The sequence below is a fragment of the Tiliqua scincoides genome, chromosome 2, assembly GCF_035046505.1.
Source record: "Tiliqua scincoides isolate rTilSci1 chromosome 2, rTilSci1.hap2, whole genome shotgun sequence".
Lineage (NCBI taxonomy): Eukaryota > Metazoa > Chordata > Lepidosauria > Squamata > Scincidae > Tiliqua > Tiliqua scincoides.
Genome location: NC_089822.1, coordinates 209,469,045 through 209,482,819, shown reverse-complemented (window position 1 = coordinate 209,482,819; position 13,775 = coordinate 209,469,045). Strand labels below are relative to the sequence as shown.

Below are 13,775 nucleotides of genomic sequence, written 5' to 3'. Positions count from 1 at the left end.
ATCACCAAACTTTCAGGTTGCTGAGCTCCATGCTGTACTGAGATTAGCTTGGAGTTGCACAGTCATACAACTTATGGGGAACACTGGGCTTCACATTAACCACCTTGTGTCTCTGAGGAGAAAGGCGGGTTAAAAATACTGTCAGTAAATAAAATTGCATTAAAGTGTGGAATTTTCTCACAACATTTTATAACTGGGTGAATGTACATGCATTTCTTCTCCATTCTGTTTAAACTTGGTAGACATAAGAACAGCCCCACTGGATCAGGCCATAGGCCCATCTAGTCCAGCTTCCTGTATCTGATAGCGGCCCACCAAATGCCCCAGGGAGCACACCAGATAACAAGAGACCTCATTCTGGTGCCTTCCCTTGCATCTGGCATTCTGACATAGCCCATTTCTAAAATCAGGAGGTTGCACATGCACATCTTGGCTTGTAACCCGTAATGGATTTTTCCTCCAAAAACTTGTCCAACCCCCTTTTAAAGGCGTCCAGGCTAGACGCCACCACCACATCCTGTGGCAAGGAGTTCCACAGACCAACCACATGCTGAGTAAAGAAATATTTTCTTTTGTCTGTCCTAACTCTCCCAAGACTCAATTTGAGTGGATGTCCCCTGGTTCTGGTGTTATGTGAGAGTGTGAAGAGCATCTCTCTATCCACTCCATCCATCCCCTACATAATTTTGTATGTCTCAATCATGTCCCCCCTCAGGCATCTCTTTTCTAGGCTGAAGAGGCCCAAATGCTGTAGCTTTTCCTCATAAGGAAAGTGCCCCAGCCCAGTAATAATCTTAGTCGCCCTCTTTTGCACCTTTTCCATTTCCACTATGTCCTTTTTGAGATGTGGCGACCAGAACTGGACCCAATACTCCAGGAGTGGCCTCACCATAGATTTGTACAACAGCATTATAATATTAGCTGTTTTGTTCTCAATACCTTTCCTAATGATCCCAAGCATAGAATTGGCCTTCTTAACTGCCGCCGCACATTGGGTCGACACTTTCATCGACCTGTCCACCACCACCCCAAGATCCCTCTCCTGATCTGTCACAGACAGCTCAGAACCCATCAGCCTATATCTAAAGTTTTGATTTTTTGCCCCAATGTGCATGGCCTTACACTTACTGACACTGAAGCACATCTGCCATTTTGCTGCCCATTCTGCCAGTCTGGAGAGATCCGTCTGGAGCGCCTCACAGTTACTTCTGGTCTTAGGTTGTGTCTGTTGTCTTGTATGCTCCCTGAAGCACTTGGTGGGCCACTGTAAGATACAGGAAGCTGGACTAGGTGGGCCTTTGACCTGATCCAGTGTGGCTCGTCTTATGTTCTTATCTGGCCTGTAGGACACCAGGTGGATATTCCAGCTCCTGTAATGCTTCCAGTCCATTTTCCATTGACTTTGTTTTCATTTGCCTAGCTGTAATTAGCATATGATTCGGGACTCTGAGTATTTTATGTTGTATTGTACAAGCAAGAAATTTGGTAATGGGTACAGAATTCAGGATCATGGTAAGAATTTTATCACTTAAAAAAAACAAAAACCTCTGGCTGTGGGGATATACTTAAAAATGGAGAAGTGCAGAGTTGAAGAGCAGACTTCGAGTAGATCCAAAGGGGATTTCACTGCTTTCTGTAGTTGTCTCTCTTTTCCCCCTCCCCTGTGCTTAAACACTACTTATTTGTCCTCAGTAACGGCCCTGTGTGATAAGAAGGTTTGAGAGAGAACTACTTGCCCAAGGACATTCCAGATTAGAACATTGGTCTACCACATCCAAAGAAAACATTCTGTCTCCTGCATGATGTTGGCACCCATGAATACTGCCCAAGGGATCTAATAATAGACTAGTTCATGAGGCTTTTAATGTTTGAACTATTGCAAAATTGAGTTGGTTTTAGAAATCTCTTTATTGCTTGAAAGGAAACAATCCTCTAAATGTATGAATTCTTGTTATATTATTTTTAGGTTTTGCTCAAGCAATGGCTAGAACAAGACAAAGCTATTGCATAAGCCCTTCTGTTACTTTGTTTTTCTTAATCTCAGACCTTTTATAGTTATGCAGGAATATCTCTGCCTTAACAAAGGGCTGTTTAACTTTCACCATTTTCCCCCACCCTATTTTCCCATTACCTCCTCTGCCCCAGATACGCTTCATGCAGCTCTATACAGCAGTACTTTGACTTTCATCCACTTGACTTTCATCACTTTGCTGTTTCAGCCATTTTCAGTTACAATCACATTTCAGTTTTGGCCATGTTCTCTTTCGTCTGATTTTATCCAGCCTTCCATGACATTCGTTGACATTCTTATGTTTGTTTTTATTTTATTTCTGTTTGCTTAGGTTTTGCACACATTCACATGTGTTATATAGTAATTTACATTTTTCACTGGCCAAAATAAATTTGCAAGCTTAGTTAGGCTATGCTTTGACATTCATCCACTTTTTTACTTTTGTCGATGATGAGGTCCCTAACCAGACAAAAGTGCAAGGTATTACTGTGCTTGTACTATAGAGGTGGAAGTCAGCCTTTGGAAGAATTGCAAAAGATGTTTGATTGTGGTAAACAAGCTGCCTTTTAGAGAGGCCTTGTTGCCATTGCCATTTTTAATAAGGAATCATTCATAAAGATTCCCTAGAACTCATTTTCAAGAAAACATAAAGCTGTTGATTTTCACTTAATAGTTAACAACCTATCCTGTTGAAGGGATGGAGGAGAGGGGTGTGTGTGTGTGTGTGTGTGTGTGTGTGTGTGTGTGTGTTTAACTGAAATAGACAAAAAAATTTTCCTTCCCATTTTCATCTTTTACACCCACTAGAGCGTTTTCAGATAGTGATTCAGTTCTTGTTTGTTATAGGTGCTTTAGTGGCTATTAGTTTCTTTAAATACTCAATTGTGTGGCACAGCTAATAAAGCTTGCCCCTTGTTCACATGCCATAGTATGTTGGGTATACCCAATCACCATGCTCAAAATGTTAAAGAGTGCAGTGGAAAAAAAGGTCTGTCATAATTTGCTGAACTTTACCTCACAGTGGAGGCTCTTAAGCAAATGGGAGGCTTACCTAACTGCTAGTGTTTTTGTGTTGTTTTTTTTGCATTCATTCCAAACAATGTTGTTGAACTAGTTTCAGTAAAAATCAGAGACTTCTAAAATTTCTGCACTTGTAGCTGATATATCCAAAGAGTATTCAACTAATTCGCTCCCTCTAACATAAGTTTTAAAGGAAATCCCATTGATTGTACAATTAAAATGTTAGTTGCTCTGGTATTTTTAATTTTCTTTCGAAGTTGTGAAAAATAAAAAAATTCCACTAACGAATTATTTACACATGAGTTCATGACTCTGATAGAATAACAGAAGGTTATCAGAGTTCCCTGATGTCCTTGAGCTTTTTACAGATACTTAACTTACTGGTCTATGACCCTGAACTTGGAGAGTGCCCAGTATCATGAAAAGGACTTGATACAGTAGTTTAATTGACTCACTTAACTCACTCTCCTTCACTAACTCTCTAAATGTCAATACCTATAAGAATAGCATTCTTCTAAATGCCAGGGTTTTGGGGTGTGCATTTGGAATGCACACACACTTGTGCATTGACATGATCAAGCATAGACACTACAGAGCTGCAAGTGTACCTTTATAATGGAGGTGTGTGACTTTCACACACAAAGTTTAACAATGTGACTTTCTTTTTCCAGGCATGATTTTGTAAACTTTTGTTTACATTTCATTATGTCAAGGAAACCTCAGAAGTTGTATCTGTGTTTAGTTGTGTATTTTTAATGTTTATACTCCCATTTTGGCCACATGAGACCCCAGTGCAGCTCAGACTTAAAACCAAATACAGGAATAAAAGTGGTGTATAATCTTTTTCAGAAGGGTGGCTGAGTTTTCTCTTTTGCAGCAAAAACAGCAGAGACTCTTATGGCACGTTTTAAGCTGAATCATTTCTGTGTTAGCATGAATTCTTATGTATGCATTGGTCTTATGTGCTAGAGCCAACTTGATCATGTGCAAAGTAATATATGCTAGCTGAGCATAACACTTCATGCATCTGATAAATGCACTTGTGAAAGTTCATGCTGAAATCAAGCTGTTTGTCTTTAAGGTGTCACAAGGATCTTCATAATTATATATGTTGTTCAATACCTTATGTCCCAAGTTTTAGAAAAACACCTCTAACTTGCATACTGATGTGGTCAGGGCAAAAAGACATATGGCATGAAACGTATTGGTGTGTAATGCAGTCTTAAATTCACTTGTGAATGACAGCCCCACAGGGGCACTTCAGATTGAAGCTATGGCATGGAGGAAGGAGGCACTGTTTTTCCAAAGCGGCTGCTATTTTACCCTGAAAATGCCATTGTAGCAAATGGCACTTCAAAGGTTGCACTTGGAGGTTAAATGTAGTTACTCAGGGACATTTTTCAACAGGTTTAGGAAGGTAAAGGATTGGATATCCCCTTCCTCCGTGCTGTGGTCCCAGTCTGAATTGCAGCCCTGCATAAGCTTCTTTACACTGGTAAACTTAAGTCTGTCACAGCATTTTGGTGTATTTTACATTGTGTGTAGCTTGGCTCGAGAACCCCTCTACAAAAAGTAATCCACAAAGCTGTTTTATGTAGAATTATAAACAAATGGCTCCTTGTCCTCAAAAGACTTATGATCTAAAATGTGGGATACTGCATCCAAACATAAATTCCTATAGACGGTCATTAGTTTTAATCACAATAGCTTTTCCTTCTCTTTCTCCTCAAGATTCTGCACATGCTTTTTTTTTTTGTAATGGCTAAATGGTTAATTCTTTTGGGCAGGGTCCATCTATTAAACAGTTTATGGACATCTTCTCCCTTCCTGAGATGACTCTTCTCTCCTCAGTGACTGACTACTTCATGACTCACAATATTGAGTATGACCAAGTTCATCTGTTCAAGGATATAAGTGTGAGTATAACTGTTTGGGGACACAGCTGAAAAACTGCTTGTAAACAATATGCTTGAAATTGGTGTCTCTGTCCTATAGTGAGCTTTCCATTATCCAAATATACAATATCCATGTTAATGGGAGGTGAGAGAATGTGTAGCAGTCAGTTTCTGGATTTTAAACAGATGGCTAATCTAAATGACATCTGTATACCATTTGTCCTGGTCAGTAACACTCTTAAGCTGCTGCTCAGTAATGCTTTTAAATTGATACACACATCTGTATGTAGGTTGTTCCTGGCAGGAACCAATCTTTTGACCTAAGATTTGATTTATAGAATGATGAAAATGGTTTTGAATCTCGTTTATCTCAGAAGTGCTTTCCACTCCCACTTTTTTTTAATGTGGCAACAATATATCAAGTTACTTGCTCTTGGAGATTATCTTCTATATAATTATTGGTACAAATAATTTTTTTCTCACTTGCTGTAGGTTTTGTGATGGTGGCAATGCTCCAATATGTGCTAGAGCAGATAAAAAATATTTGCAATGATTTAATGTTGCTAAGTGATTCTGTGGGTTCAGCCTACAGAAGTGGGCTACTTGACTTAGGCAGCTGATTGTAAACTTTCAAACCTATGGCCTCTGGGATGATACATATAGTTTGCTAGGGTGCCAAGACTTTGGATAAAAACAAATCTTTTATAGCTATGTCCAAGGAGGGTCTCTTGAGATTTGAGCGCTTGCACTGGTACAAATTGCTCAACATCTTCTGCAAAGCCCTTGCATCACTGGTCTATAAGCCTTGGCAAATTGTACTCATTCTTTTAAAACTTGTAGCGGCAAAATTACATTGGTGGAAGGGAGTCTCTAATGACTGTTTACATTCTGTGCATAGTGTTGCCTTCTCTATCCTGTCCCACCATTCACCATTTGGCCACAACTAAACTGTGCAAAAGGCTTGTATGGCACACTTCAATCAGGATAGGGGCCCTCTCTTTGCTGCCCCTGTGAAATGTGCTAAATACATTTGACTCCTAATATTGTACTGGTACATCTGGGCTTTTGGCCTGAGTATGAACTGGGGTGGTCTTAAGATTTCTTGGTAGATCAAAGCCTGATTATTTGACTCTCCCAGAAACAATGCAGCATTTTGATTACTGATTAATCTGTTCTGTTAGAAACTTCTGAAGGTTTTAACTAGTGGGACAGGATGCGCTGTTCACTGTTTTTGTTAATTGGTGTGATTTTTGGTGATTTGTGGACCAGTGAAGCAAGGTAGGTGTGTGTGTGGGGGGGGGGGGGGCTTGCTGTAGCTTGTGCCTATTGTTCTCTTAGCAAACCAACATTTCTCACAGAATATTCTGGAGCAAAGTAGGTCAGATGTCCCTAGGAAAGCTGAGGTTTGTTCCTTAACACCCCATACATTTGAAAATGTTTATCTCAGTCTAATACAGTTTAGAATGCTCTTGTTGATGATGCTGATTTTTAAAACTCAAGCAGTGTTCTACCACTTGGTAGAAAGCCAAGTGGGCTTTGTTTCATCTTGAAATTGTTGGTGGTTTTCACTCATATTGTCAGCAGGCAATTGCTGGTACTTAGAGTATTTACAGTGATCCTAGGAGCATTTCTCAGACTGCAAAACCTAACGCGACTGGGGAAAATTGTGCACACAGTGTACTTACTAAAAGGTCAAACTTAACTTCAGGGATTTGAGGCATGTGAACAAGCTGCTTCCTGGGCTCATTTTCATTAGCCTTATTGGTGCCAGGGGACTAGTTGTGTCCTATTGACTGGCACTTTGTCCTTCTGAGAGCTCTTTTAATGCCATACAGTGCTTCCCTGGGTTCTTAAGATTGACTGGCTGTAGTTTAGCTACACTGTGCACAGTTGTTGGGGACTAGTAACTCTGCATTTTGGCTTAGCCTAGCCCATTTCTCCCAACCAGTGCTGGAGAACAAAGGAGTTGGAGCCTAAAACGAAAATGCAGTTTATTGCAGAGATTGAGTATAATAGTTGGGAGAGTTGAATATGTAAAGCAATACAGTCACAACAACTGAAATTGACCAGGGAACTGTTGCTGACTGGGGGGGGGGCAATGTAGAGTTACAGTGTTTGCAGGGAATTTAACAAGGAGACGGTGTCCCAGTGACACCATCTGTATTCACAGTGCTGGTTTTCCTAGGATCCTCATGGTTACATGAGAGGATTCAGGTTCTAGGGTGGGGGAGAGAATCTGTGGGGGACGGAGGCTGACCAGGTTGCAGAGACTATGTTTCGAAAGAGTTGCTGTGCTGGTATGGGAGACAGAACATGAAAGAGGTGACTTCAGACAAGTTACAGTAATCATGATGGGGGGGAAGTTATTCCCTGTGGTCCAGTCTTCTTGACCAATGGCTCAAGATTAGGAAAGATGAGTTGAAAAGGACCCATTTCTTCTATAAGAATCCTTAGTCTTGTTGAATCAGTCAAGGTACACAGACTTGTCCTGGGACTCGGAGGCAGACCTCCTGTCCTATTCTGTATACAAATACAAGGAGGAAAGGATAATAGATCTGTGCACAGAAAGGAAGATAGGATAGAGGGAAGCAGCATACCTGTCCTCAGTCTGCTGATTAATGTCCAAGGTTGCTGGAACATTGGGTACCTTCAGACCAGGAGAAAAATTTCTCAGGGGCTTGGCCACCAAGCCAAAAGTTGGGCGATAGATCTGGCAGGACACCTAGATTGTGATCCAAGTGAGGGGCTCCAGGAAGAAATGAAAGTTCACACTAAGTTTTGATTTGGCCCTAGTGCAAAATAGCTCTGGGTAATTTTAGTGATTTCAGGCCTGCAGCAACCCAGTGTGGCTAGGTGTTGAAATGCATTAATACAGCACAAGATGAATGGCGTCTCCCATGAGATCTAGGACAGGTGCATACTTTAGTTGAGAAAGCCAGGGGGGTAAATGAACTCCCAAGGACTGGAAAGGTGAATCCTGATAGGTAAGAGCAATCAAGATGAAAGCCTAAGGAGATTTGCAAATACAACAGAAAGGTATAAGAAAGTACTGCAATAAAGCTCTGAGAAGCTTCCAGGCAATCTTGATTGAATTGTGTATCTGTGATAGCAACATGCCAGCTTACATCTCACCATGAAGGCTGTTTGTCTGCTGGATTCCTGTGTTTACTGGAGTGATGCAAAGCATTTGCGCTCTGTTCATAGAGGCTTGCAGTATATGGCCTAGGCCCCCACCCCTTTGACAAGGTGATCTTTGAGTGTAAACACTGGCCTTTGGCTGTTTGGTTTGCATACCTTCAAAATGGAGTCGGCCTGGCCTCAAAGGGTGGGAGTTGGGGCAGATATCCAGTTTATTGGCAAATGCCACTGCAGTGTGAGCATGTGGTAAGCATGCAGGTGATTGATGACAGAATACTCTATATTCTGTAGGTCAAACCAAATGCAGATTTTTAGTCCACTGTTTATTTTAATACACCCGTGTGTTGCTGTCTCCTGTACTATATGTAAGGGAAACTCATTAATTTATGTATCTGTTTATTAAATATATTAATAGACAGTTGCAACAGAGGTACAAGATTCAATGACAGATCTCCCACTTCATGTACTAAGCTCCCACCTTTTTTTTTTTTTTGTAAGGTTGTAAAACTGTCATATTAATTGATGGGGCTATATAACCTCACAATACCAGGATTAGGATTAATATTAAACTACTCTTTTTCCCATTTTAGGATGCCATTAAAGATGTCCATGTGAAAGGAATGATGTACAAATGGATTGAAAAGGACATGGGTCAGTTAAATTCTAAACCTAATCGGCATCTAATGGATTTAGATGAATGGTTCACATTTGCAGTCTAGAACTTACTGAAATACGATCACTTTCCATTATAACATTATTGTATCTACTTCTGTGTTACAAATCATTTCATTTCTTTCATCTTTGCAGAAAAATATATTCTTCATGGAGATGAAACTTATGCTGTCCTCAATCGACTAGTGAATCACAACAAAAAACTCTTTCTTATCACAAACAGTCCTTTTAGTTTTGTGTGAGTATCCTTCCTTACTTGTCCACTTTGTGTAAACTGTTGCTCATATACAAATATTAAATGAAGATAAATGTGGGTTGTAGAGAGTTAATCTTTTTACCTCACAATCCTCTGCATGGTGACCCAGAATTGTCCCAATGTGTTCTGTACAACTTGCTCTCCGGTATGTATGCATATTATTTCAACCTTTGCATGCTTCTTGTGTAAGCACTTCCTCTTGCTGGAATAGGGTTTAAGCTGAAAAGGTTGTTGGAGTCCAGTTCTTATGATTGCAGAGATAGAGTTGAAAAGTGACAGCAAGCCCATCTGATGGAATAATCTTTTGCTGCCTTAGGACACAATGTCCATGCAGGGCCGAAGGGCTCCCCATAGGGTTCAATAAAGACCTATTTCTTTTCTTCTCCTACCTTACTGCTTGCAAAAGTAGATATTGCATGGAATGTGAGGTCTATATGTGTTTCATATCCCTACCTTGCCCTCCCTCACGGTACATTGCAAGTGGTGTAGCTGCTAGTTCTCTTGTTTCATAGACAGCGGAGATGTGCTGGATAGGGATATAGGAGGTACTTGCAGACTTTACATTTTCTATAATGTCCAGGGGGAAGGAAGAAACCGGTCTCTGTTGTGCCCTGTAGAGATACTTCTGACCTCCGGGTCATGCCTTTGGGTGGGAAAGAATTGTGCCCTAAATGGTTGCAGAATATGGCGTGAAATATGTCAAAACACCTGTGATCAATATAATGGAGATAGATTGAGGGCACAGTCCTAACCAGGTCTACTCAGAAGTAAGTCCTATTTTGTTCAGTGGGGCTTACTCTCAGAAAATTGTGGTTAGGATTGCAACCTAATATTTCTGAGTGATCTCTGGTGATGGAATAAGTCATCCATTCCAGCCAAAAAACTGGAAATGCTACTCTGTTTTCCTCTGACCTAAGATGGTAAGTCTGCTCTGTTTGAAGTGTCTTTTATCCCACAAATTGGCCATCAAGAACACCACCCAAGGAATCTCCACTCAAGTTTATGAAGTGCTGAAGACCCCTTTAGAATCTGATGAACTGACTAATGCATCTTTTAGTTTGGAGAGATTAGTAGAGTCTCATCCCTTTTTAATGTTTTTATTTTATATCACACCTTTTTTCTTAAGAACTAAAGTGCACAACATAAAAACATACAAAAATAATATACTGAGCTTTAGAAGCATTTAGAAGCTGTGAGAAGCTTTCTGAGTGCCTTGGCTGCTTGATGTGACACTAGGTTATGAGTCATCACGCTTCTGGCATTGCACTGAATTCTTAAAGCAATGAGACCTCAATGGTTTCAGTTGTCTTTAAGGTCAACGTGATGGTGGAAATGAGACCCTGTCATTCTCCTGCAAGTTTGAGATAGGATAGATTGTTAGGGAACCTGTATTCTGGCTGGCTACTAAGGCCTGCTGAAATTCCTGTTGGGTAGGTGGGGTATGTGAGAGAGGGAGAGGTCGAGTTCTACTGGCTAAAAATGTGGTGTGTGAAACTTCCCTAAAGAGACTAATTTGATTTTGTTTTGAGCCTAACTGTAATTAGTCAGTGTATTGTTACTACCATTCTTGCCATTGGGCTTGCAGATCTACTTAGGTTAGATTTGTTTAGCCTAACTGAACTTGGAATTTAAAATAAAGTGAAGATAAATTATTAGGGAGACCCTACGCTTTGAATTTGGTGCAGAATGACAGTAAGCCCTGCATATATTATTATGTCACTTTTTGTGCTGTAAGAAAAAGAGATTGAAGGCTGCAGAATTTGTGCACATAGATGTTGTGTTGGTCTTCTGAAACTCTCCGGAGCATCATAGACTGGATTTCTTTAAATCACTTTTTCTGTTTTCTCTACAGTGATAAAGGAATGAAACACATGGTTGGCAAGAACTGGCGGGACCTCTTTGACATGGTGATTGTGCAAGCAGATAAGCCTAGTTTCTTCACTGATAGACGCAAGTATGTTTCTTTGCTGTATTTTCTGCAAGGCAGGTCTGCACATTGCATCAAATGTAATTTGGCCATTGAAATTACACTGAAAAATGACAGCTGTATGTTTTGCACTTCTCTGCCTGACATAATTGGCTGCTTAAAAGGATTGGAGTTTGTAAATGAAGAACATCATGGGTCACTTGTCTTATGTGCTATAGAGAGGAAGGGAGGAACATAAATGAAGGGAGGAACATAAATGTGCTGTTTGCTTTACGTTTGACAGCAACCATACATCTGATGCAACAAACAATTCTGACCTTGTTGTGTTCTGAAGCATACTTAGAAGTAGGTTCAGATAAGATCAGAAGGCTTACTTTCATCTAAATAGGTTGTTGATCAAGATGCCAAAGTATTTTTTTTATGTTGTGTCTGGCCTCGGTCAGCCCAAGTTCCTTCTGCTAAAAATATTATTCAGGTTTTGTGGAAGTCTCTTACAGCCCATTTTTATCCTTTTGAAATGCTGGCATATTGCCAGGTATGCCACCACAAAGACAGCCCCACTGTCACAGCATCCCCACATGGCTGCCAGAACAGCAGCCAGAGAGCTGTGCCCCACAGACAGTGTGCTACAGACCGACCACCAGCAGAACCTCACCAGTGGAGAGGCATGAAAAATGGGGTGGGACGGAATGAGAAAGCTTGTGGTTGCTGGATCCAGAACTCCTGTCCCAGGCTGGGCACATTCCCAATAGGCTCCTTCCTGCGTAGGATTTAGTCATTAGATTAATTTCAGGACTACTGCAGAGAGTTTTAGGTTTTCAGTGAATGGCGTTACACAGACTTAAGGTCCATATCTAAAAAGAATCAAATAGGGAGCATAAAGAGTGATACTAAAAGGGGCTTTCTAGGTCACGTGGTCTGTCTGTTTACTCTGGTGTTATGTATTTCTGTTTTTTCTTAATGCCCAAGAAATTGAAAGAAAAACGGTACTTGAAAGTGGGTGCCATGAAAGCCATAGTCAATATGAGAACAATGTCTCAGACCCATTCTTCTTCCCGCTCGTATATTCTGTTAGCAAGGGAGGACTTGAGATAACTCCTGCTTTTTGCAGCCAAATAGTTGGAAATCTTGGCGGGGGGGGGGGATCCCACCATAGTTCTACTATTTTGCTACACGTGTAGGGTTTTGATCCAGTTATCCATTCCTTTATGGCACTGAGGCGATGTGCCACAAAAGCCTCCAGCTGACTATTGTTTAAAGTAGGAGTTCTCCCTCTATTTAAATTGCTTTGGGAACCTCTCTCTTATTGTATCTCGGTACTTGTTTTCATTCATAAACTTACCTTAGCATTTTTTTCAATGGATTTGATTCACACTCCTTTTTATCCAAGGAGATCACAGCAGTGTTTTAAACTCCCACCAATCTTACAAGAATAGGTTGAGAGGTGGTGATTTCACCAAGGCTGCAAAGTACAGGTTGAGTCTCATTATTCGCAAAAAGTGCACTATAGCAAATCAATTTTAAAAACAAAGTTTCTTTGCTCAGGTGATTTAAAAACAGCCTTGCTGACCTTTGTGATGCAAGATAATAATAGTAATAATTATTATTATTAACAGTATTTATATACCACTTTTCAACAAAAAGTTCACAAAGCGGTTTACAGAAAAAAAAATCAAATAACTAATGGCTCCCTGTCCCAAAAGGGCTCACAATCTAAAAATAAGATAAGAGTCATTAAGAAGACATTCCATCAATCAGCGTCCTCCAAGAGCTTACAAAGGCACTTCACTCAGCCCCTCCCTTCACCAATCCAAAGTGATCACCTTTCTTTCACGTGCTCTGGGGGAAGGGAGGGGCCGCTGGAGAGAGGAGGATTGATGGCTTGTCAGCCAGCTGCCCCCTCTCTCTCTCATTAAGGAGGCTGTTGTTAAAGGACTGTTCAGTTTTTTAAACTGATTTTAAAGGGGTACATTTCCCCCTTCTCCGGGGAGCAGCACATTCCTTCTCATTTGCAGGGGCCATTCATGTTGAGTCAAATCTGTGTATAAAAAATCCATGTATAAATAGGCTGGACCTGTATAGGTAATTGAATTTTCTGGAGCTGCATATTTTTCATTGTATGGAAATTGGCATAAATCTATTAAATATGCTTTGGGGCATCCTATTATGTCCGTGGATATTTAACTTGGTAGCTGTGTGAGACCATTGCCTATATTTTAGATCTTATTTTTATAACTTTTAAAAACTTTTTAAAAAACTTTTTTGTAGACCTTTCAGAAAAATGGATGAGAAAGGGTCACTTCATTGGGACAAAATTAGCAAACTGGAAAAAGGAAAGATCTACAAACAGGTAAAAATATTTGGCAGTATCTCGTTACTTCATGTCTGTGTTTAAGGCATTTTGAAAAATGCTCAGCCACCCACAGCCACTGACATTGTGTCTCCACACCAATCTGAGGGCTGCCCTCCTCTTCCCTTTAAAGAGAGGAGCGCTCCTACAACCACTGTTGGCTCAGTTTATGACCGCGTCTGAGCGCTGCCCTCCTCTTCTCCCCTTTAAAAAAAAAAAGGAGGGAAAGTGGGTGCTCCTCAGAATGGCCAGGTAGCCAGTCAGAAGCGGCACTCTCCTTCTGTGATTTCAGAGGAGGCAGATACTGCTTCAGGCTTCATTAGAGCCTTTTGCCCACTTGGCAGCGGTGCATGGGCCACCTCCTTCCTCTCCCCCCCCTTTTCAAAAGGGGAAAGGAGGATGTGGTGCAGAAGTAATTGTGGTGATGATGTCACCGCAATTATTTCAGATTTGGGGGGGGCAAATGGGGAGCAACCCTGGCGGGATAAGCATCAGGACTGCCACTG

The 13,775-nt window shown here is 40.8% G+C and overlaps 1 protein-coding gene across 1 annotated transcript in view; it reads left to right on the top strand.

Moving 5' to 3' along the window:
- The window catches only part of NT5DC2 (5'-nucleotidase domain containing 2), a 37,366-nt gene that overhangs the window by 12,606 nt on the left and 10,985 nt on the right, over window positions 1–13,775 (top strand). The window contains exons 6-10 of the mRNA XM_066614006.1: window positions 4,819–4,947; window positions 8,655–8,715; window positions 8,872–8,974; window positions 10,845–10,946; window positions 13,188–13,269. Coding sequence (XP_066470103.1) covers window positions 4,819–4,947; window positions 8,655–8,715; window positions 8,872–8,974; window positions 10,845–10,946; window positions 13,188–13,269 — 477 coding nt within the window. The remainder of the gene's footprint in view (window positions 1–4,818; window positions 4,948–8,654; window positions 8,716–8,871; window positions 8,975–10,844; window positions 10,947–13,187; window positions 13,270–13,775) is intronic.